Raw genomic sequence first — 24,192 nt, forward strand, 5'->3', positions numbered from 1 at the left:
GGTGGACCTCTTTTCCTTGTATGTCATTAAATGATGTGAAAAGACCAATCTTAATTGTGGGTGGGACCATTCTCTCTCTCTCTCTCTCTCTCTCTCTCTCTCTCTCTCTCTCTCTCTCTCTCTCTCTCATTTCATTTTTTCCAGATTGTATTTTGAATCAGGAACCAAATAAGTTCTACTATTCTGATTGCTTGATATGAATGGTAAGCCCCTTTTAAAATGTTTATTTAGTTAGTATTAGGTGGAGCCTCTCTATGTACTCTAGATTAGTCTCAAGCTCAGTCTTCCCACCTCAGCCTCCTGAATGCTAGGGAAGTCCATCATGCCACACTAGGCAGGAGATCTTTCAGTGCCTTCTGGGGTCTGTGGAATTCTGAGTAAAGGGTAGTCAAGTCATATTCATCTGTGCATTTGGCACTGGGGAGACACAGATACAATGATGACAAGAATGAGTGTTGGTAGTTCCCTGGGAGTTGATTTCTGGGTCCTAAACTGCCTAGAACTAGTTTGGCCTCCATATTCCGAAGGGACCAAGACCCTTCTCTGCTCCTCCCCTCCCCCACACTGCACAGTTCCATCCCCGAGTCTTTTGTCATAGGAGGAAAGCAGTGCTCAGCATCTGGGCCTGGAACCGAGCCTGTGGCTGCTCAACTTGTTCATCCCATTTGCTGAATGCCTCTACTGTTTGGCAGGCATAGAGGTAGCCTTACAGGGAGATCATATTCGAGGACTGGGATTTTCTCTTGCTCTTTTTTAGTCAAACTTAATTATGAGCAGAGGTGGGCAGTCAAAACAGCAGTCACTGCTATTTCACCTTAACTGATTCTCTGCACTACCTGCCCTTGTCTCCCCTTGCTTAGGTTAGGCTAGCCAGCCAGTGCAACTTCAAATCCTTAGCACACAGCCTTCCTTCCGAAGTCTGGGCAGACTGTCACTCTCGCTGCATCCTGGGAAATGTAGTTTATTTAATCAGTAATCAGAAGAGGAGCAATCAGGTTAGGAAGGCTGGAGAAACCCCCACCTTACCCTGACTCCGCCTCCTCTATTGGCCCCTCCCAGGTTGCTTAGGAGACAGGAGACGCAGAATCTTGGTCCTTGTTACGCAGAGCTGGACTGGTGCTGAGGGAAGTCCAACCCAGTCTGTTCTCAGCTCAAGCGCAGGCATGGGCACTTTTACTAGCGAGTGTCGTGACTGTTTCGACAATAAAGACCAGTGGTATGAGATTGGACCCACGGACTTGCTGGAGCGCAAGGGCTCCCTAACTCTCCGCTCTCATCACAAGAAATACTCGAAGCCAGTGTTGGTGTGTTCCTGGTGAGCCAAACAGTCGCCGCCATTCATGGGTTCTAGCTAGGGAGGGAGGAAAGGATAAGAATCCATCAGGAGGCAGGAAAAGTAACAGTAATAGGAAACAGTGGAGAAGAGAAATTGGGAAGAGGAGAAAATCAAAGAAAAGGAGTGGGAAGAGGTAAGAAGGATGATCAAGAGAAAAGTGGCACAGAGAAGAGGGGAAACAGACCTTCCACACAGAGCAGTGGCCATGTCAAAGTAAGCTAGAACTCTCCAGGACTGCTCCCAGCACACCAGGACCTGCCCCAGCCAGTGCTCTGGCGAGGGAGTTTAGCTGTCTACACAGGGGAAAGGAGTGGGAGTCACTTAACAGGCTTGAACGTCACTCCCTAGACGCGATGCTTACTTGTAAACGGAAGTCCTATTAGAAAGCCAGGCCCAACTGGCAAGAGGCAAAGGTCCCTGCACAGGACCAGCGCTGCCAATGTTTGGGGAGGGCGACACACTTGAGAACAGTTCCTCAGGATCCGTCAGACTGTCATTCATGAAGACCATTCCAGTCACAGGTAGCAAAATTTAGTCTCTCCTTGCATAAAGCCAGTGCAGTTTGTTTGGTGTATAGCTGCTTATTTTTTTAATTACTTGGTCACACTTAAAATTCACATAAAATCCAGGGGTTTGTGTTCTCTGGGAAAATTGGAAGGCCTGGAGGACTTCCTTCTAAGTCCATTTTCTTCTGATGATGGTAGAATTCACTAATTCACTCTCTCTCTCTCTCTCTCTCTCTCTCTCTCTCTCTCTCTCTCTGTGTGTGTGTCTGTCTCTCTGTTTCTGTCTCTCTCACTGTCTCTGTTTTTCTGTCTCTGTCTCTCTGTCTCTGTCTCTCTCTCATTTAAAGTGCAAAGTAGCCAATAATCACAATGTCTCTGGAGAAAAGGGGATAATTTTTTTGAGTGGTGGGATTTTTAAATGTAATTGGCTGTCATAGGGAGTGGCACTATTAGGAAATATGGCTTTGTTGGAGTAGGTTTGGCCTTGTTGGAGGAAGTGTATCACTGGGGAAGCCTTTGGGTTTCTTTTGCTTAAGTAAGATTCACTCAGTGTGACACTCAGTTGACTTCCTGTTGCCTGCAAGATACAGCCCTTTCAGCCTCCCTTCAGCACCATGTCTCCCTGCCGGTCACCAGTCCCACAATGATGATAATGGACTAAACCTTCGAAGTATAAGCCAGACACCCGAAATATATGTTTTCCTCCATAAGAGTTGTTATGGTCATTGCGTCCCTTCACAGCAATTGAGCCCTAACTAAGATGGGGGCAGGTGGTCAAGTTTTTTGCAGTAATTTTTCTCAGAATAGCTGTAATATTGGGGTGAAGTGGGAAGACAGAAATGGAGAGAAGTCACAAATCTCATTTACTTTATGCTTTTGCCTTTGATGAAGGATGAATGACTTTAGGTATGGTTGGACTTCTGCACCGTTTGTACCATTTCTGTTCTGCAGAAGTTTAAAAGCCTGTCTACTCCCTATATTTCCAAAGCATGCTCTTTCTGCCTTTATTTCTCATTTCAAAGTGTATTCTCACCTACACTGAACTCACTGTGAGACATTATATATGCACAAAGTCCAAAGCTACCCAGGGAAACACTCTTTTTCAACAACCAAATTTATTATGGAAACAGACTTCTTCACATTGATGGTGTCTTTGCTAATGACAGGGGTGGAGTCCTAAATACCATCGTTTGTCTCCATACATATTTTATGGCCATTAAGCAAAACACTTGTTATGTTCCAAGAATGTGCATCATAATAGATATTGCCTCTGTCAGTTATGGATGAGAAAGGGTTTCAATGGGACAATGCTTCTGCTCCTGTTTGCATTACTGCTACTTTGTAGCTAACTTGTAAGATGCATGGGTATCAATAGCAGAGCAGAAATGTAAAAGGTATGGGGGCCTGAAGAGAAAGAAGGGTGTGTGGGGGGACTGTAAGTCATCAGCCATTCCTGAACATGTGTAGGGCTTTCCTTTGGTTCACAGAGGAGAATTAAATTCAACTCAGCGAATATTTATGTGTCATAAACTTTGCTACACATTAGGATGCAGAAAGAGAAACAAAGTTCACTGAGATAATTTTTGTAAAGCATTTTGTCTTCCTTAGGGTTTCTATTGCTATGAAGAACTGAAACACGGAGGCAGGAGCTGATGGATAGACCATGAAGTGCTGCTGCTTACTGGCTTGCTCCTCATGGCTTGCTTAACCTGCTTTCTGTTAGAAATCAGGACCACTAGCCTAGGAATGGCACTACCCACAGTGGGCTTGGTCCTCCTACATCAATCACTAATAGAGAAAATGCCCTACAGGCTTGTGTACAGCTTGATTTTATGGAGGGTTGTTTTTTTTTGTCAATTGAGGCTCCTTCCTGTCTGATGACTATGCTTTGTGTCAAGCTGACATAAAATTAGCCAGTACACACTGTGTCTAGGATGGTCAGTAATACCCGACAATCAACATTATGTAGTATAGCACAAGAAAAAAAATGATGAACTTGGTCTCTAGAATTTAATGACAGCCCCATGACTGTGTGATGTGACAAGTGATTTGACAGTACCAGGACCAGTGCCATACAGGAACACCTATAAAACAAGGCTATACATTGTGGCTAGAAGGTCACAGGAACCTGAACCTGTTTCCTCTGCGAGAGATGCTCATGAATGGTTTGAAATCTCTATAGAACATGCACTAATGAGAATCTACTGTAAAGATTCAGAAACGGTGGCATCTCCTAAAGCTGGCCACACCCTGCTGTCTTTTCACAAAACCAACCTGTCATTTAATATCTATGCTGGCAAGTCAGCATAAAGTTGAGTGTAAACTTATGAAAGAACAATGTCAGCAAACCCATGATTGTTAGCTATTGATTGCCTTATGACACATTTAAACTTTTCTAATTATATTTAGCAGTGGTTTTTAAATTTAATTTTTAAACATCTAAGGGAGTGCTCCATCAGGGACCTTTTATATTGCAGGCAGAAATGAAGTATGTAACTAGGAGACATTCTGATGTACTCTTCATTGTTTTTTAAACATGGGGATTTTCCCTGCATCTTTCTATCTGGCATGTAGTAGAAGTCTGTTTGACCTCACGGAACATATTCAAAATAATTGTATATGGCAGACCTGATAAAGGATGGGAGGTGATGGATACCTAAGACATTGTCTAAGATGCACCTCTTCCTTGAGCTAGAGTGGTTATTTATAGAACCCATCACCTTTGTCACCTCTTCCTTGAGCTAGAGTGGTAATAGATAGAACCCATCACCTTTGTCATAGCCTGTCTCTAGAAGTCATCTTTGCTTACTCCTTTCTGTAACATTTATGGAACCATATTGTGAGATGTTTCCATTAGAAATGAACTGAGAGAAAACTATCTTGGGATATCTTCCCACTAGCCGGAAAAATAAGAAACAACAAATTCTACTTTTAATAAATTGTCTCATGTGAGGTGAGTTTGTTCAATCATTCACTCATTCACTCCTCATTCATTCATTTGTTTTCTTCTGTTCCTTAGTCAAACTGACAAGCAGTAACAAATGATGATAATTTAAAGGGAAGAAATATTCATCCAGATCTCCATGGAGACTGATCCTGTTCCAGTCTCCATGGCAATATCTAGTTTTAAGAACTCAGATTAATTTTATGCATTTGTAATTTTAATTGTTTTTCTTTCTTGCCTAAGTCTCAAATTAAAGACCTTGAGGGTTACACATTTCCATGCCACTCCCCTACCTCATAATAGGAAGAAAATGAAAATGAAAGTGAAGGAGGGAAAGCCAGATGTAATCCTTGTGGGGACAGGGAATCTCCTCATTTTAAAGATTTTTACAAAAGCTAATTTGGGCATAGATAATAAATTACAGGTAACAGGAAAATTAATATCTCTCTGATACTCTTAGATGGTTGTACCACTGTTTCTGGAGCAGGAGTGCATGTGTATATACGTAGGCCCTCCCCTGAAGATGGAGAGCCATTCCAAAGCACTAGACCATGTTTGTTTGTGCACTTAAATAGAAAACAGAATGCCTGGATTCCTTAATTTAATGGGTCATTCTTTTTGTGTTTAATCAGTGATTTTTTGGGGTGCTGACCTGGAAGGATTTAGAGTCCTCACATCACCAAGGGCCAAACTAGAGTTATGTAAAGCTGTACTGGCCAACAAAACCTGCACCCCCTACCCTATGCATCTCCATTACACAAGAGGATGAAAAAGCAAAGGAGAACGAGCCCTCCCTAAGCATGTACTGTAGCTTTTAAGTCACTGAAATTCATAAGGACATCTTCTTCTGTTATGCCCCCAACTTTGACATAGACCCAGTACCTCAAGAGAAAGCTTATTAACTCTTTACTGAAGATTTGAAAAGATCCAGGCATATGGTTTCCATGCATGAAGTATATAATTTTAACTCAAGTAAGGAGGCATTAATGGGACTTTTTGGTCACTGGTACAGAGAAGACCAAGTCCTGGAACATGGGATGACAACACAGAGAGAGACCAATAGATGTTTACCACATAAATTAGCAAATTGTTGTGAAGCATTCACCAGGAAAGACTAATTGGGCATGGGCTTAAGCCAATAGAATGTCTTTACTAGCCAGTCACCTACTACATTGGGTGTCTGGGACCCCAAATGCAATCTGGACCCTTTTTCCTGGTGCTCTTTTAAGTACAAAAACCACATCCCAGTTGACACATCTCAATTATAAGAAGAGTTAGCCAGAAGAGGAACTGTAGAAGCCTAAAAGCAACTTAGCCCAATTATGGACTTTCCCAGATCTATGAACTTAGATGAATTAGATCTTAGCTCTCATTTTGGTTGGTTTTGCTTCCCATGTGCTATATTCTAAGGCCTGAATTGTACTTCCATCATGCTGCCAGTTGTGTTAAGGTCTGGGAAACTGTTAGAAAAGGAGCAGGTAGAGAGGAGACAGAAGGAAATCCAATAGACATGGAATGCTAGCACTCCAGTATGGTGGTTTTAACATGAATGGCTTCTCTAAGGTTATATATTTGAATGTTTGGTTCCCAGATTTGTTTGCAAGGATTAGGAAGTATGACCTTGTTGGGGGTAGATTTTGAAGTTTCAAAAGCCCCCACAAGGTCCAGTCTTGCTCTCTTTGCTGCGTACTTGCAGCTCTCAGCTGATGCTTCTGCGCCAAACTTGTCTTCCTGCTGCCATGCTGTCTGCCATGATAGTCATGTATTCGCACTCTGGAACTCTAAGAAAGCCCCTAATCAAGTGATTTCTTTTATAAGTTGCCTAGGTCATGGTGTCTCTTCACGGCAATAGAAAAGTAACTAATACAAGCTACATATCATTGCTGTAGCTTTTTGTACCCCTTCCAAAACTCTAAATTTTCAAAAACTTGCTAGAATATTCTTCTTCCTGAAATAAAGAATAGCAAACTTTCGAGAAATCTGTCCTGCTTAGATTATTGTTGGAAATTTAGTCTCCTGAATCATATTTTCATAAGATCCTGAGATAAGAGCTATTATAGTATAGCACAAATCCTTAATAAAATGAATTGATTTTCATAGCTAATCCAGTTCAACAGGATAAAATTGAAACGTGTTAGTCAGTTTCCGTATAAGTGAATTTGGAAGAACATAACACACCAGACATTCATGACAGTTAATCATCTAATAATGATTCGCTCTAGAATCAGCTATGAAGCATGCTCTAGACTGGGCATGTCTGTCAGGGCTTTTTCAGAGAGGGGAAGGATAGGGTGGGGGAGTGGATGGACCCTGCCTTTGAGCTACACCATTCCATAAGCTGGATGAAGGACCAAATAAAAAGGGAGTGAGCAAAATGCTAGTATTCTTTCCTTTGTCTTCTGATTGTTGTACTGTGGATAGTAGTACTTGTGGCCATGTCTTTCCTACCCTGCTGGTAGGGTTAGGGATAGATGCCCAAATAGTTACTTCCTGGTTTAGGTTGCTTTTTTTTCCAGTCTTTGGTCACATAGAAGAGTAATGCAATGGAAGAGAATTAAAAATCAGGGACTGAGATTGTGCCAGTCTCGTGGTTGCAATACCTGACATACCATCAGGAAATGGTGGATCCTAAGGAGATTTTGAGTTAAAATAGGGACAAGCATTTATACTGTAAAGAACTATTTTTATTTCTTATAAATGTTCAAATTAAAATATCACATGTGCATTTATTATAATGTAAAGTAGACTGAGGACATGGAAATATATTCACTTTCTAGTGGGTAACAAAATTCAAAATTCGCATCCTGGTGAGTATGGTGACACATGCCTGCAATCCTAGCACCTGGCACTCTGAGGCAGGAAGACTGAGTTCTTGGTCTCTCTGGGCTACACACAGAGACAATTGTTTCAAAAAAGAAAGTAAAATTTTGCATATGATCCAGATGCATATAATAAAATTTATTTTCCACAATTGATCCTCAGCTGTTGGCTTCTACAGAAGAATTTGAACATGCCAGTTAAAGCTCATCTCTGCCTTTCTAACTTTAAATGGCTTATTTTAGGTTAAAATAGTCAATTTCGGAACAGTGCCCACTCTTTCCAGGTCCTCCCTCCTCCACATTCTCCTCCTTCCTGTTCCATTTGTGTGCATCGAGGGAGTAGGTTATGTGACAGATGCTGGTGGAGGTGGGTTTGCCTTCCAGAACTGTGTAGACATCCTTGTCCTTGTTCTCCCCATTCTTGCCCCACTCCTCTGCGTGCTGCTGGGGAATTTGTTATTTTTTGAAGACTTGGTATGTCTGCTTGCAGTGATATTCCCACCCTGGCTCTTGCTGGTTCTGCAGATCCCTGTGTCAGGCTCATTCTGTCTGGCTCCTGAAGTAGATCACTCCATAGTCACTGGTGGGCTACTTTATCCCTCAACATGGTCACTGACAGCTCAGATTCCATCTAGGTGCACTGTACACGCTCTATTGTGCTATCTTTTCTCATCATGGCCACTAACTATGTGACAGAAACAAATTAAGGAGGGAGGGAAGGATTTATGTTGGTCCACGATTCAGAATGTACTGTTTGCGAAGACATAGTGACTGCAGATTCGAGCATGAGGCACAGCTTTTTTACATTTGAGGAAGCCCAACACATTACACCTATGATGATCTACTTCCTCTAGCTTTGCCTCACCTAAAGTTCCCACAACTTCCTACAACTTCTCCAGTAGCCTGGGACTACCTGGTCAAAAACACAAGTCTGTGGGAGACATTTCACATTCAAGCTCTAACAACTGATTTGCCCAGGCTAGCCTCCTCCTGTTTGCCTACATATATCAAAGCCTCTCATCCAATTTCTCTGGTTCCTCTTTGGAAGGCCAATTTTAAGGTAACTCTATTTGGGAACCTCCAGCTTAAGAAATTAGTTTCTAGTTCAACAATGCTGACTTTTGACTGTCTCACTCAGGACTAAAATTTTTAATTTATTGTGTCAGAAATTAATCAGCAATGTTTTATTGCTTATCATATTTCTGGGGAAAGAATATTGATTCATCCCAAGGTATATGTGGATGTCCCTGATTTGTCAGAGTATAAGCTATTTTAAAGGTCACTCAGCAATGCATGAAGACTAGTTCTGGGCAAAATAAGGTCTTCATAAGAAAGTGTGAAAAAGATGTTTGGGTGGAACTAAATAAGTTATCATGCTGTGTGAAATAAGGCAGACTCAAAAACTAACTTCTACATGTTCTCACATTTGTGGAATTTTTTAAATAATAAAAAAGAATTGAAAACACAGTGGAGAGATAGTTGGACACAAGACAGAGATCAATAGGAAAGGAAGGAATGTCCAGAGAAAGAGATGAGCGCAAGGTGACCAAAGTGCTTGACATACATGGATGAAAATGTCATGATAAAAGTTCCTTATTTTGTACAACCAGTGTATACTAATTAAACAAACAAGATGGTCATACTTTAGAGCCTTTCTCTGTTTAAAATATACACGAATCTTCATCAGAAGAATGTCAGTTATAAGCTACAGCAAAGTATGTATTACAGACTGTCTGGCCTCTCTCTGTCTCTGCTACTTCTACATTCCAATAAATGCTATGTATTGTTTTCATAGTGAGACCGAGTAAGAGTCCTTTTAAAATTGACAGCATTTTCTAGAGCTTTCTCTGTGAAGCACACATTCTCTAAGTGATCAGAATGTAGGCATAATACCTTTTTCAGACTCCGACTCACTCCAAATGGCTTGTTATGAATCTTTAAAAATATCTCTTTAATTGCTAGTTTTTGCTGGGTAAGAATCATGATACGCATGCACGTGGTCTCGCCACCCTTCCGTTCTTGTCTGTGTGCTGCCACGGTAGCTCCCACGCCACAGTTATTTTGAATCTAGTCTACGTTTTCATTCCTCAATATACTCATGCTGCCTCCCGTTGGTTTTTGAATGAAACAGTTTTTGGGGTGAAAAGTGCTGTTTTTTATTTCCTTTTCAAATGAAATTCAAGAGGTTCTTTCTTCTTTACCCTGGCTCCTATCTCTCCTCCCCAATGCTATTCTCTTTTATGAAATTCCAATCAAATGTTTTTTTTAATGTTTTCTAGTAAAGTGGGTTTTTTGTCTTTGTTTTTATAGATACTTTTTATTTTTAAATTTAAATTTAAATTAGAAACAAGGTTGCTTCACATGTCAATTCCAGGTCCCTCTCCCTTTCCCTCCCCTCCTCCCGCACCCTCCCACCAACCTCTCCAATATCCCCTCATTTCCCCAGGGAGGGTGAGTCTGTCATTTCATCCAGGGCAAGGCCTAGACCCTCCCCCAAGAGTTCAAGGTGAGAGTGTATCTCTCATTGTTGGATGGGAACCCAAAGTCCATTTGTATAACCAGGATGAATACTGATCTACTGCCCAAGGCTCAATAGATTAACTAGGCCTCCTCACTGACACCCAGATTCAGGGGGTCTTCATCAATCCCATGCTGGATTCCCAGCCATCAGTCTGGGATTCAATAGCTAACCCTTGTCAGGTTGGCTGTTTCTGGGGGTTAAACCAGCCAAGTCTTTACCTTTTGGTCATCAGTCCTTCCTCTCTGTCACTGGATTTCTTGAGTTCAGCTCAGTGCTTAGCCGTGGGAGTCTGCCTCTGCTTCCATCAGCCACTGAATGAAGGTTCTGTTTCCCAGACACTCTGGCCATGGGATTGTAGACTGGCAGTCCTCAGATCTACCTGGACCTCAAGCTCTATTATAGACCTGTAGTCCTGAAAACAGTTTGGTATTGGCATAAAATAGACAGAACAATGGAATTGAACTGAATACCCTGATATTAACCCGTACGTGTATGAACATCTGATCTTCAAACAAAGAAGCTAAAAATATACAATGGAAAAAGGAAAGCATCTTTAACAAATGGTGTTGGCATAACTGGATGCTGGCATGTAGAAGAATGTGGATAGATCCATGTCTATCGCCATGCACAAAACTTAAGTCCAAATGGATCAAAGACCTCAACATAAATCCAACCACACTGAACCTCTTAGAAGAGAAAGTGGGTGATACCCTTGAATGAATTGGTACGGGAGACAGCTTCCTGAACATAATACCAGTAGCACAGACAGTGAGATCAACAATTAATAAATGGGACCTCCTGAAACTGAGAAGCTTCTGTAAGACAAAGGACACAGTCAGCAAGACAAAAAGGCAGCCCAAAGAATGGGAAAAGATATTCACTAACCCCACATCTGACAGAGGGCTGATCTCCAAAATTTATAAAGAACTCAAGAACCAAGTCTCCAAAACACCAAAGGATCCAGTTAAAAAGTGGGCTACAGAACTAAATAGAGAATTCTCAATAGAGGAGTTTAAAATGGCTGAGAGGCACTTGAGAAAGTGCTCAACATCCTTAGCCATTTGGGAAATGCAAATCAAAACAACTCTGAGATACCATCTTACTCCTGTCAGAATGGCTAAAATAAAAAATATCAATGGCAATTTATGCTGCAGAGTATGTGGAGAAAGGGGAACACTCCTCCATTGCAGGTGGGAGTGCCAATTTGTACAGCCACTTTGGAAATCAGTATGGAGATTCCTCAGAAAAATGGGAATAAACCTACCACAAGACCCAGCAACTCCACTCTTAGTCATATATCCAAAAGATGCCCATTCATACAACAAGGATGTCTGTTCCACTATATTCATAGCAGCATTATTTGTAATAGCCAGAACTTGGAAGCAACCTAGATGCCCCTCAACCAAAGAGTGGATAGAGAAAATGTGGTAAATTTTAACAATGGAGTATTATTCAGCAGAAAAAAGAATGGAATCCTGAAATTTGCAGGAAAATGGATGACACTAGAAGAAACCATCCTGAGTGAGGTAACCCAGTCACAAAAAGAGAAACATGGCATGTACTCTCTCAAATGCTTTTTTTTCAAAAACAAATGGTTATAGAGTTCTGATCGTGCTACTGCATGACAGTGTGGTAGCTGGCATTTATGAAAGCACAACAATTTTGTAGGAAAAATTGTTAGGGTTTGAATATGAAATTGTCTGCCCCAGCCTTCAGGATTCTGTTTTAAACACTTCTCCACAGCACATAGTGCTGTTTTGGAAAGTTTGTGGCATCCCAGGTGAGACTTACCTGGAGGAAGTAGAATCCTGATGACTGACCCTTGTCCCTGCCCCCTTCCTGTCTTTCTCTTCATTTCCTGTCCACAGTGAGGTGAAGAAGCTCCTTCACACACAGTTCCTCCTGCCACAGTGTCTTGTCCCAGCATGTGGGTCAAGCAACCACAGACTGGAGCCTCTGGAACTGAGTAAAACACATACTCTGCCCTCCTTGAGTTGTTCATGTCAATGATTCTGCTACAGGGGCAAAAACAAAACAAAAAGCATCAAAACAACAACAAAAACAAAAATCAAAACAAAAAGAAAGCAAACAATGACAAACCCTTGAAAGGCAGAGCACAGACATTCTGTCGTGTGGATACACTTGAAATTAGAGCAATAATCACTGTGTAGAGATACCTCTGCCTCCAGAAAACTCCTTACTCTCATGATATCCTAGTTAAGCTGATTCTGGGATCCATGAGGTCCCCTCATCAAACTGATGTAATCTTTCAGTCTTAAGCCTGATTTCATCAAGCTTTACTGCCTTTTACACCGATAATGTCTTTCTAGATGAGGGTATTGGGGCAGAGGAAGGGGTGAGGAGAATGTGGGTCCTATGATAGTTTGATACAAAGAAGTTTAGGCTATGGACACACATGTAAATCCAGGCTCAGGCTTTTGAGACAGTCTCACTATGGAGCTCTGTCTGCCCTAAAACACACTCTGTAGATCATGCAGGACTTGGAGAGATCTGTCTGCCTCTGCCTCCAGAGTGCTGAGATTAAAGGCATGTACCACTACTCCAGGCTCAGACATTTTTTTTAAACAGCACTAGAGCTAGTATTAAGCAAGTATCTTTGCAATTCCCCTATTCTTAGTACCAGTTCACATGCTCACAAAGTTGTAAGACCAGTTATCTCTCTTTTGGTTATAAATGCCAAATAGCTTGCATTAAATTAAGCAAGGCGAATGGATATACTCAAGTATGGTTGGACTAGGATCTTAGGAACCCAGAGAAAAAGGGAAACTAGTTCCTAACTAATTTCTCTGCTCTTGATGCCTGTTATTTATCTTCTCAAGGAAGACTAGGGAAAGCATGACTGCCACAGTAGAAATTGATAATTTACACCTGTATCTCCAAAAGAGAGTCTGGCTTTAAGGTCTTTTCAGCTCCAAATTAAAGATCTGAAGTCAGTTGTATTTCCCTGGATCAAATGTCCTGTTAGGGTCATCTTTCTAAGTAAAATCAAATTGAAACCTGGTGCTTCTCCAGTCACCATGGAGACATGTACACAAGAGAAAGAAGATATGATGGACTTGAGATCCTAGGGACAGCTCCTATGTCAGAGAGAGATTCTGTATTACAAGCATTCATTTTTATAGCAAACTTAAAAAACACATTAATATATTAGATGTAATGAGCAGAAAGAGAAATCTTGTACATAGATTAGGTAAGAACATTTTTCTGGTGCTTTGAAAGAGTTATGAATAAATTTGAATATTATGATATGCTTTTGATAGACACTAATATTCCTTTGTTCTGTTCCTTTTAATTCATTTTGAAATACAATTATGCTTTAATTGTTATTAGTCACACTTCATATTTTCTTTTTCTGATTTGGGCTTTGGTGAATTAACAAAGATAACTGATTGGCAGGAATACAATATGCTTCTTTGGTAAATTATTAAATCCCTAATCAGATTGTTAAACTTTTGAATTAATATACTATTTATATCTAAATAAATTTTAGTAAAAATAATTTAGTTTCCTTACATAGAAAATATTGGGAAGATTATTTTGAAATTAAAATGTAACAATTTTTTCAACACAAGCTTTTAGTGGTGCAAGCCAGGGATCCTAGCATTCTGAGTCAGGAGGCCTGAAAGTCAGGGCCAGCCTGGGCTACAAAGTAAGACCTCTGAAGCAAGGGAGCAAACACACAAAAGCCACCCCCAAATATAACAACATCTCACCTCCCTCAAAAAAACAAAGCAAAAGACTACAACCAAAGCAAGTAAAAGTGACTTTTAAACATTTAGGAAAACTCCAAATTGCTCACCCAGAAGCCAGAAGTGTTAAATGAACTTAAAAAATAAAACTTTCTCCCAAATATGTTCTCCTTAGATGAAGCACTCTTTTGTGGGCATTTTAATTTAAAATATATTTACTAGGGTTGAGGCTATAACTTCTTGATAGAGGGTTTTCCTAACATGTACGGAGCCCCAGATTTGATTTGTAGCACTGAAAAAATAAGGTCAAAATATATTTGTTGCCACATGTGTCAAAGGCATGCGGCTGGTTCAGAACCTCACATTGACCATCCTCCCTGTCCTTAGGATGACAGGGACTATGAGGCAGGGAAGGCTAATTTAACAATTGCAATGCCTACAGCATGTGCTATAGTTAAAGCTAAAATAAGCAGGGTGTCCTGGTTATTAGACATGGATCAGAGTCCAGACCCTACCCACTGAGGTTTCTAGGTTCTGTGACTCAGAACAATGTGTTAGAACAGAGACACTGAGATAGTGATAGAAATAGACAGTTGATTAAGGAAAAGAAATGTTCTCTTGAGGGGCCAAATGACTTCTTGTGCTTTGCAGGCTATTTTCATAGTTCCTGCCTTGTGTTTATATACTGGGGTCTTTTCTACTTCATATTCTGTTATATAGCCCAGGTGGCAAAGGATTTATTTCATATGTCAGTCTCGCTACCTCTCGTGCTATATGCCTGCTCTGCTGTCACACTGGGAGTACTTAAAAGAAGCATAATATCTTGGGCCTGGTGGATGAGATAAAGCTACTCAGTGGAGACCATCTAGCCCCTACCATCCATAGAAGAACTAATGTATGGTATGCTAGTTCTCAATTTTAGCTGGTATTACTTCTTCCCCAAATATTTGGAAATAGGTGCAGGTATTTTTGTTGTGTTATGACTGCTGTCTTGTGTTGTACATGATTGTAAAACTGAGGACTATTGGTCCTAGGGATGACTGTGGCATCTTAATCTTTATCCATCTATATGATATCTCATATTCTTGGACCTACAGCCTGATGGGTGGAAACAGTATAGCTAGTGTGCATTTAGAGTTACCACACTGAGATTGACTAATTTTTATATGGTCACTCACAGAGTGAGAATAGTAGCAATGCTAGTCAATCTAGTAATTAATTCACTCCTGGCCAGGCAGTGTACCTTTCCTTGTTGTGTAAGAATCTTTCACTTTTAGAACTCCATAGTCCCTGGCCTCCTTGTAGGAATGCATGTTACAAACAGCCAATGGGCCATTGCAGGTTTTCTTCTGGGGTAAAATACTGTGGTCTTACACTAAGACCCTGAGAAAGATGTTGAATTATTTAAAAATTTGTGGGAGCTAATGAATGGGGTGGCTAAGCAGAGGTGATTTTTACCATGCTTAACAACCTGAACTCAGTCCCAGGAGCCTGTGTGTGCTAGTGTGTGACAACTGATTCTTCAAGGTTGCCCTCTGACCATAGGCATGTGCACTATGGCACATATGTATACATGCAACAAGTAAAATAAATGTATACATAATTAAATAGTGGCTGAATAGATGGCTCAGTGGTATGAGTGGTTCCTGCATAATTGGGAGACGCAGATTTTGGATCCCAGAACTCACATGAAAAGCTGGGCATCCTGTGCAAGCCTGTACCTGATCTTTGAGTGGAGTGAAGATGGGAGGATCTCTTCCAGACTAGCTGAGAAAACAGTAGTCCTGGCTTTAGGGAGAGATCCTGCCTCAAAGGAAAAGGTAGAAAATGACAGAGGGAGACGTGAAATGGTCTTTTCTGGCCTCTGTGTGCTTGCATAGCCCAATTGTGTAACACACACACACACACACACACACACACACACATGAATAAACATTAAAAGAAAAGAATTGTCTGGAGGATGTAGTTGGAACAGTGCTTGCCTGGCATGCACAAAATCCTAGGTTTGATACTCAGCAAGGAATAAAATTGGGTATAGCGTCACATGCCACAACTCTGGAGGTGAGGAAGGAAAGTTTAAGGTGATTATCTGGTACATAGGAAGTTTGAGCAGTCCTGGCCTTGCTTGCCTGAATCCAAAGATCAGGTATCTACATAGATGGCCCAACCTCTGCTTCTAGATATTCCTCAACCTTTAACCCCAAGCTTTTTTCCTCTTTATATAGTTGTTTTTTGCACCATAGAATGCGACTTGGTATGTTTCCAAGGTGCATTTCTTTATTTCTGCTTGATAATACTCCATAGTATTGGCATTGTGTCATTCCAGTTCCAATCTCCTTGTTTCTCTTTGATTCATTAGAAAGCAACCTCTGCATTTACTTTATTAATTTCTTTCCTTTTTATTTACATTAGAAACAAGATTATTTTATGTGTCAATCCCAGTTCCCTCTTCCTCCCCTCCTCTGTCCCCCCCACCGACCCCCTATCCCATCCCCTTTCTGCTCTCCAGGGAGGGTGAGGCCTTCTATGGGGATCTTCAAAGTCTGTCACATCATTTGGAGCAGGGCCTAGGCCTTCCCCCGTGTTTCTACGCACAGAGAGTATCCCTCTATGTGGATTGGGCTCCCAAAGTCCCATTTGTGTACTAGGGATAAATACCAGAGGCCCCATAGATTAACCAGAACTCCAAACTGGCATCCTAATTCAGGGGATCTGGAACAGTCCTATGCTGGTTTCCCAGCTATCAGTGTGGGTCCCATGAGCTCCCTCTTGTTCAGGCCAGCTGTTTCTGCAAGTTTCTCCAGTCTCGTCTTGACCCCTTTGCTCATCACTCCTCCCTCTCTGCAACTGGATTCCAGGAGTTCAGCTCAGTGTTTAGCTGTGGGTATCTGCTTCTGCTTCCATCAGCTACTGGAGGAAGGCTCTAGTCATCAATCTCATTATTGGAGAAGGGCATTTAAGGCAGTCTCTCTACTGATGATTGATTGTTAGGTGGAGTCAATCTTGTAGATCTCTGGACATTTCCCTAGTGCCAGATTTCTCTTTAAACCTATAATGACTCACTTTATTATGGAACCTCTTTTCTTGTTCTCCTCTATTTGTCCCCTGACTTGATCTTCCTGTTCTCTCATGTCCTCCTCTCCCCTCCTCTTCTTCCCTTCTCTTTCTTGTAATTCTCTCTCACCTCCCCCAAACTCCCAATTAGCTCAGGAGATCTTGTCCCTTTCCCCTTCTCTGAGGAACCACGTATGTCTCTCTTAGGGTCCTCCTTGTTTCCTAGCTTCTCTGGCAGTGTGGGTTTTATGCATGCGAATGCCTTTGTAGTTGAGGCACAGATGTTCAGAATTGAGACTTCATCTTGATGGATTTCTACTGTGATGAATATGAAATGACCTCCTTCATATCTTTTGATTGATTTTAGTTTAAAGTCAAATTTGTTAGATGTAATGAGAATTCTCCCCACCCTCCTGGTTCCAGAGCTGCATCAGTCCCAAATGAACATGCAGGATGCTATATTAATTATGAAGCTGTTGACCATTTTCTATGGCTTCTTGTTGGCTAGCTCTTTCTTAATTATTAACCCATATCTGCTAATCTGAATATTTTCACATCATCTTCTCTTACCAGAAAAGGGGTCCGGAACTCTTACTCATCTCTCGTCCTACATGGTAACTGACTGTGCCTCCTTTTCCCAGAATCCTACACCTCTCATAGTTCCATGTATCTTGCTTCACTATTAGCCAACATTGCTTTACTTATCAATCTATAAGATAAACAAATACACAGAAGGACTTCCTCCTTCATTTCCTTTTTTCTTTCTAAATAAAAAGAAAGCTTTAAACTTTAACATAGTCAAATTATATATAACAGAACATTTATCAAGTAAGAACTATAGTTATAATATTTAGTCCATTAACTTTTAGTAAGATTTAAAGAAAGTATTTTATCATCTATCTTATCTGTGTGAGTCTAAAGTCTTATATGTAGCTTATCTTTTATGATAACTGAGGAAAAGTATAATTATAACTATATGTCTTCAACTCCATCAAAGACCACAGAAGGATAATATATAAACGCTAAAATTGAGAGAGACATCTCGCTACCTGGACAGTCACTCGAAGTTTCTCTGTAATGTTGAGGCATCCACTTTCAGTCCGTAGGCCACAGTGTGTCTGGAGGACTTCTCAGCAAAGCAGAGAATTTTAAACTGCCTGCCTGTATTGGCAATTTGTCAGTTATTTTTCCGTGTCTTGTAGAATGTCTGGCAGACTCTTTCATGAAGCTTGTTTTGTAAGTTCATCGGTCACTTTCCTGTGGGTCCTGCATGTCCAGTTTATCAAACAGTTCAGGCAAGAGCAGTTTCTTGCCCAAATGGCTAATCTTGCCATGTTGAAAGCAAACTCTATAACTAGTTTCTTCGATGACCATCTTCCTCTCACACATAATTGGTGTGTCAGGAGCAGTTGTGTCTCACTGTCATGAAAAACTCTAAGCCATTTAAATGCCAAATATTCTGTAGGTCTTTGAAAGGTTTGAAGAATACAAGCTGTACAGAAACAGTATACAAGTGCCAAACCTATAGAGGAACCAAAAGCCCTAATCTTAAAATTGCTAACAGATGAACCTGTCTGGGTAGGGGAATGGCCTGTGACCTCTGAGAAGCTAGAGGCTTTAGAAAAACTGGTTCAGGAACAGCTAAATTCTGGACATATTGAGGAATCTACCATCCATGGAATTCCCCTGTAATTGTTATCAAAAAGAAATCTGGTAAATGGAGGATGCTTACAGACCTGAGAGCTGTCAATAAAATAATTCAGCCTATGGGCTCTCTACAGCCTGGGATTCCATTGCCTTCTCTGATACCTAAAGGATGCCCTATTATTGTCATTGATATAAAAGACTGCTTCTTCACTATACCTTTACAAGAAAAAGATAGGGAAAAATTTGTCTCCACAATTCCTACCTGTAACAATTCTCAACCCATTAGTAGATACCAATGGAAGGCTTTGCTACAGGGAATGTTAAATAGTTCTACTCTATACCAATATTTTGCACAACAATCTATGGAAGCAATTTGCAAACAATTTCCACAATCCATAATTTGCCATTATATGGATGATATACTTTTGGCTGATTTGAAGGAAGGAAGCTGGAAAAGAGGAGATTCTATTATTTAGGATATAAAATAGATCTATTAAAAATTAGACCACAAAAAGTACAGATCAGGAGAGACCATTACCATACTCTTAATGATCTTCAAAAACTACTAGGAGAGATTTCTCAACTACAGACAATTATTGGAGTAGAAGGGAATGATTTAAAACATCTAAAAATGGCCCTAAAAGGGGACAAGGACTTAAATAGCCCACGAATATTATCAGCTGAGTCTGAAAATAATTAGAATGGGTAGAAAAGAGAATACTAGAAGCACATGTGAACCGTGTGGATTCAAAACTAGACTGTATTCTGGTTATTCTACCATCTAGAGAATACCCCGCAGGGATTTTGATGCAAAGGCAAAGGCAAGATACCATATTAGAATGGATATTTCTGCCATGAAAACAGAATAAAAAACTGAAGACATATATAGAAAAGATCTCTGATTTGATTTTAAAAGGAAAATTAAGGCTTCTTCAACTAACTGGAAGGGACCCAACGGAAATTATAATACCTTTTACTAATGAGGAAATTTCCTCCTTATGGAAGGATAGTGAATATTGGCAAAGGGCTTGCAGTAAGTTTTTGGGAACAATTAGCAACAATTATCCTAAAACAGAGAATCAAATTCATAAAGAAAACCATTTGGATCCTTCAACGTAAAGAAGAGAGGATGGCTAGCCAAAAGAACCATTAAGAAGAAGAATCTGATATTTGGTATCAATGTCTAATTCTCTTAATTATATCCTTATAAAAATCTATTTCTCTTTATTTCCTAGTACTCTTTTAGTCCCAATTCACTTAAACCAATGCTGGCTTTGGAGTTGGATCTGGCTCTAAATCCAAGCATACTGTTAAAAAATAAAATTCAGAGTTTCTGTATCATATCAAGAAGCCAACTGATGTAAGACAGAAGAAAACAAAATCTAGGGACTGTCATTTGTCTATACTCAGTTCTTTCTCTGAAAACCTAATTTCCCTCATATTTATTATCTTTCTCATTGTTGCATTTCCCAGTATGCATACCTGTTGGGGAAGTCCTGTTATTTGCCTGTTATTTGTCAATAAAGCACTGTCTGGCCTATAGGGAATCTAGATAGGAGGGACTAGGAGTCCAGGAGGACTCTGGGAAGGAGAAACACAGGAGAGTCAAGATGTAATGCCATGGGGGTAGGAAGCCCGGAACCATTCTTCGGTAAGAGAAATACTTAGATTAACAATTATGGGGTAATCACTTAAGTCAGAGGTAGCCAGTAAGAAAGAAGCAAGGCCAACAGCTTCATAATTAAATACAGCGTCTTGTGTGTTTATTTGGGGACTACAATGCGGCAGAGCCCAGGCGGCTGGCGGGGGATAAACCAAAGCAGCTAGCAAGGAAAATCTGCCCTTTACACATACCTACAAAAGTTGAGATTTCTTTGTTGACATTAATGTTTAAGTCCTCCACAGAGAACAAAGAATTTCCCAACAACAATCCTCAAACACTAGGAAATAAAATGGGGCCCTACTTCATCAATTCCACCTGATCCAACTTGATGCATCTGAACTGACGATTACCACCCTGAAACTGGTTTGGTACTACATAGCTCTAGACAAATCCAGACTAACTAGCTGATATGGTGCACCTTCTTATTACACTCTATCCAGAACCTTAGACAAGAACTTCAATTAAGATAAGAACTTCAATCAAGCATCTCCCACCAAACAGATGGGTACAAATGTTGTAGCTAGCTCACTTGAGACTTTCAATACTCTAACATTTTCTACAGGATCCCATGAGGTTACTGTTGTCCCATTTCAGCAGGAAGTAATTTTGAGAATACTACACCCCATTTCCCTACTGTTGACATTAAAGGATAATTTACACTTGTTTAAAGGTTAGTTTTCAACTGTTTAGGGTTGGGATTGGAAGGAGATGTTCAGACTTGGGCATTTTTTTCAGATAAGTTTAGGGTTTAGATGGAATAGATATGCTTAGGATGGGATATAGGTAGATTATTATATATTGTGATTTATAATTTGTTTATCATAATTAGTCTTACTGTGCAAAGTCTAATTTCTGTTCATGATGTTGTGAGGCATAAATATCCTTATCATCTATGTATATATGCTTATGTTTGGGACATTTTGTATATTGACACACTTTAGTTTTGTTTCAAGCCTAAATCTTTTCTCTTTTTTTGGTGTTTCTAGACAGAGTTTCTGTGTATTGTTTTGGAGCCTGTTGTGGAACTCGCTCTATAGATCAGACTGGCTTTAAACTCATAGATATCCACCTGCCTCTGCCTCTGTCTCCCGAGTGGTGGGATTAAAGGCATGCACCACCAATGCCAGGCTCTTTTCTTTAAACTAAAAGGGGAATTGTAGGGAGAGATCTTACATATCTGTAGTGCTGACCATGCTTTGGGCATGGTCTCAGGCATGTAGAAGATGCAAGGGATAAAGAGCTAGAGGAAGGGGACTCACGTTTCCGGTCAGGTCTCGGAGAGCAGTGAGTGCTGACCTTGGGTTCTTGGATTCTCATGTAAGTGACTTCTCCCTAAATAAATATAATATAACATCCTTATCCTATGTAGGTTAATTTCCCTCAATGGTTAGATGTTAGGATTGCTACCCCTGCCTGTTTCTTGGGTTCATTTGATTGGAAAATCTTTTCCCAACCCTTAACTCTGAGGTTTCATCTGTCTTTAAAGTTGAGGTGTTTTTCTTGTATGTCTTTGTATCCATTCTGTTGGCCTGTGTCTTTTTATAGGTGAGTTAAGACCATTAACATTGGGGGATATTAATGGACATTAATTGCTCTTTCTTGTTTGTTTTGGATTTGTTGTTGTTGGTGAAATTGTGTGTGGATTTCCATCTTTTTTTTCTTTTGGCTATCGGTAAAGTGGGATTATCTATTATGCTTTTCTGGTTGTAGTTAACTTCCTTGGGTTGGAGTTTTCCTTCCAGAACTTTCTGTAGGGCTGAATTAGTGGATATGTATTGCTTAAATCTGGTTTTGTCATGGAATATTTTGTTTTCTCCATCTATGATGATTAAAAGCTTTGCTGGGTATAGTAGTCTGGGCTGGCATCCATAGTCTCTTAGTGTTGGTAGAATATGTATCCAGGACATTCTGGCTTTCATAGTTTCCATGGAGAAGTCAGGTGTGATTCTGATAGGTTTGCCTTTATATGTTACTTGGCCTTTTTCCTTGTCTGCTGTTAATACTCTTTCTTTATTCTGTATGTCTGGGGGTTTGATTACTATGTGGCAAGGGGACTTTTTTGTGGTTCACTGATGGGAGAAGTTCTGTCAATTAAGTACTGTTGGCCAATAGGGAAGCAGGATAGGTGGGAGTAGGAGTCTAGGAGGATTCTGGGAAATGTAGTGAAGAGACTGGTCGCCATGTGATCTCCCGGGTGGGATGGACATGGCAGGAGTGTGTCCTCAAAAAGATAAGTTCTTATAAAATATATATTAGTAATTGTGGGTTAATAATCAAGTCAGAGCTAAGAAACCAAGCAAAAGGCCAGCAGCTTCATAATTAATATAGCGTCCTGTGTGTTATTTGGGGGCTAAAAGTGACAACTGGACCCAGGCCGTGGGCAGGAAGACTAAATGTTACAGTCTACTCCATTTGCATAAGCTTTTTGTACTTTCATAGGCATGTCTTTCCTTAAGTTGGGAAAGTTTTCTTCTATGATTTTTTGAGTATATTTTCTGCACCTTTGAGGTGGATGTGTTCACCTTCTTCTATACTTATGATTCTTAGGCTTGGTCTTTTCACAGTGTACCATAATTACTGGATATTTTGTGTTAGGAATTTGTTGGACTTAAGATTTTCTTTGCTCAATGAATCTATTTCTCCTAGTGTATCTTCAATGCCTGAGATTGTCTCTTCCATCCCTTGTATTCTGTTGGTTATCTATAGTTCCTGATTATTTACTCAGCTTTTCTATTTCCAGAATTCCCCCAGTTTGTGTTTTCTTTATTGTCTCTATTTCAGTTTTCAGGTCTTGAACTATTTGAATTGTTCCCTTCATCTGTTTGATTGTTTTTCTTGGTTTTCCTTGCTTTCTTTAAGATATTTGTTGATTTCTTGTATTTTTGGTTTGTTTTTACTCCTATTTCCTTAAGGGATTTTCTCATATTCTCTTTGAGGGCCTCTATCATTTTCATGAAGTTATTTTTAAGGTCATTCTCTTCTGCTTCATCTGCGTTGGGATGTTCAGGTCTTGCTGGTATGGAGTCCCTAGACTCTGGTAGTGTTGTCTTGATTTTTCTATTGTTGAATGTGTTTTTATATTGTCTTCTTCCCATCCCTTCTTCCCGTGGGTGCAGGAGGAGTCTCTTTCTCTCCTGGGTATGTGTCCAAGGTTCCCTTCCAGTGGGTGCAAGCAGGCCCAATACTCTGATGGCTCTCCTCTTCCAGTGGATGGAGGTGGAACTAGCACCAGGGCCTTGGTCATCTCTGGGTGGGTTGGACTGCAGGGACGGGATCCTGTCCCCAGGTCTCAGGTGGCTCTGAGCTAGGCACAAGAACACTAATTTATTTCTTGGTTCTGCTCTTCCATTTTTTGAAATCTGGTGTTTTATTTTGAAACTTCTCCAATCATGTTTAGTGATATTAATATGTACTTAAAGCTTTGACATTTTCCCTGGGTACTGCCTTAGGTAGATCATATGCAATCTTGAGAGTGGTTTTTGCTGTTTAATTTTTTAAGGTCAGGTCTCATGTAGCTCATGAAGTCTTTGAACTTACTATGAAGACCAGGGGAACCTTGAATTTCTGACTCTACTGTCTCTACCTCCCCAGTGCTTGGACTGTAGCTGTGCACCACTACACTTGGCTAATGAGTGGAATTTTGTTTTTTATTTGTTTTTTTTTTTACTGTTTGTACTTGCAAAGCATTTAGCAGTTTAAGCTTGCATTGCTTTGACTTAAATAGTTTGATAAACTGTTTATACCCAGATCCTCAAAATATTAGTTAATTTTGTTTTATCATCTGTTGTTTGATAACTAGAGAATATAACCTAGTTTTAAAAAGAATGAAATATAGTTTCTTAACTGTTAGTAATACGTACTAAAGCTCTTTAGGAAGGTAATCAGGGAATGTTTCAGTTTTTTTGCTTATGTTCAATAGAAGGTTACCCACTTGACCAAGGAAGGGACCCAACTTCTAATTGTAGATCACATGTATCCAATCTAATTGTTAT

At 40.2% G+C, this 24,192-nt stretch overlaps 1 protein-coding gene across 2 annotated transcripts in view; it reads left to right on the forward strand.

Annotated features, from left to right (window-relative positions):
- Positions 1-652: 652 nt before the first annotated feature.
- CUNH9orf135 (chromosome unknown C9orf135 homolog) overlaps positions 653-24,192 on the forward strand; it is a 110,332-nt gene continuing 86,792 nt past the window's right edge. The window contains exons 1-2 of one of the 2 annotated variants that reach the window (XM_040746329.1): positions 653-779; positions 1,060-1,315. In XM_040746329.1, the coding sequence (XP_040602263.1) occupies positions 770-779; positions 1,060-1,315 (266 nt within the window). In that variant the 5' untranslated portion in view covers positions 653-769. The remainder of the gene's footprint in view (positions 780-1,059; positions 1,316-24,192) is intronic. The other variant, XM_005063224.4, reaches the window with a different exon arrangement.

This window comes from Mesocricetus auratus, unplaced genomic scaffold, assembly GCF_017639785.1.
Source record: "Mesocricetus auratus isolate SY011 unplaced genomic scaffold, BCM_Maur_2.0 Super-Scaffold_4256, whole genome shotgun sequence".
NCBI classification, from domain to species: Eukaryota; Metazoa; Chordata; class Mammalia; order Rodentia; family Cricetidae; genus Mesocricetus; species Mesocricetus auratus.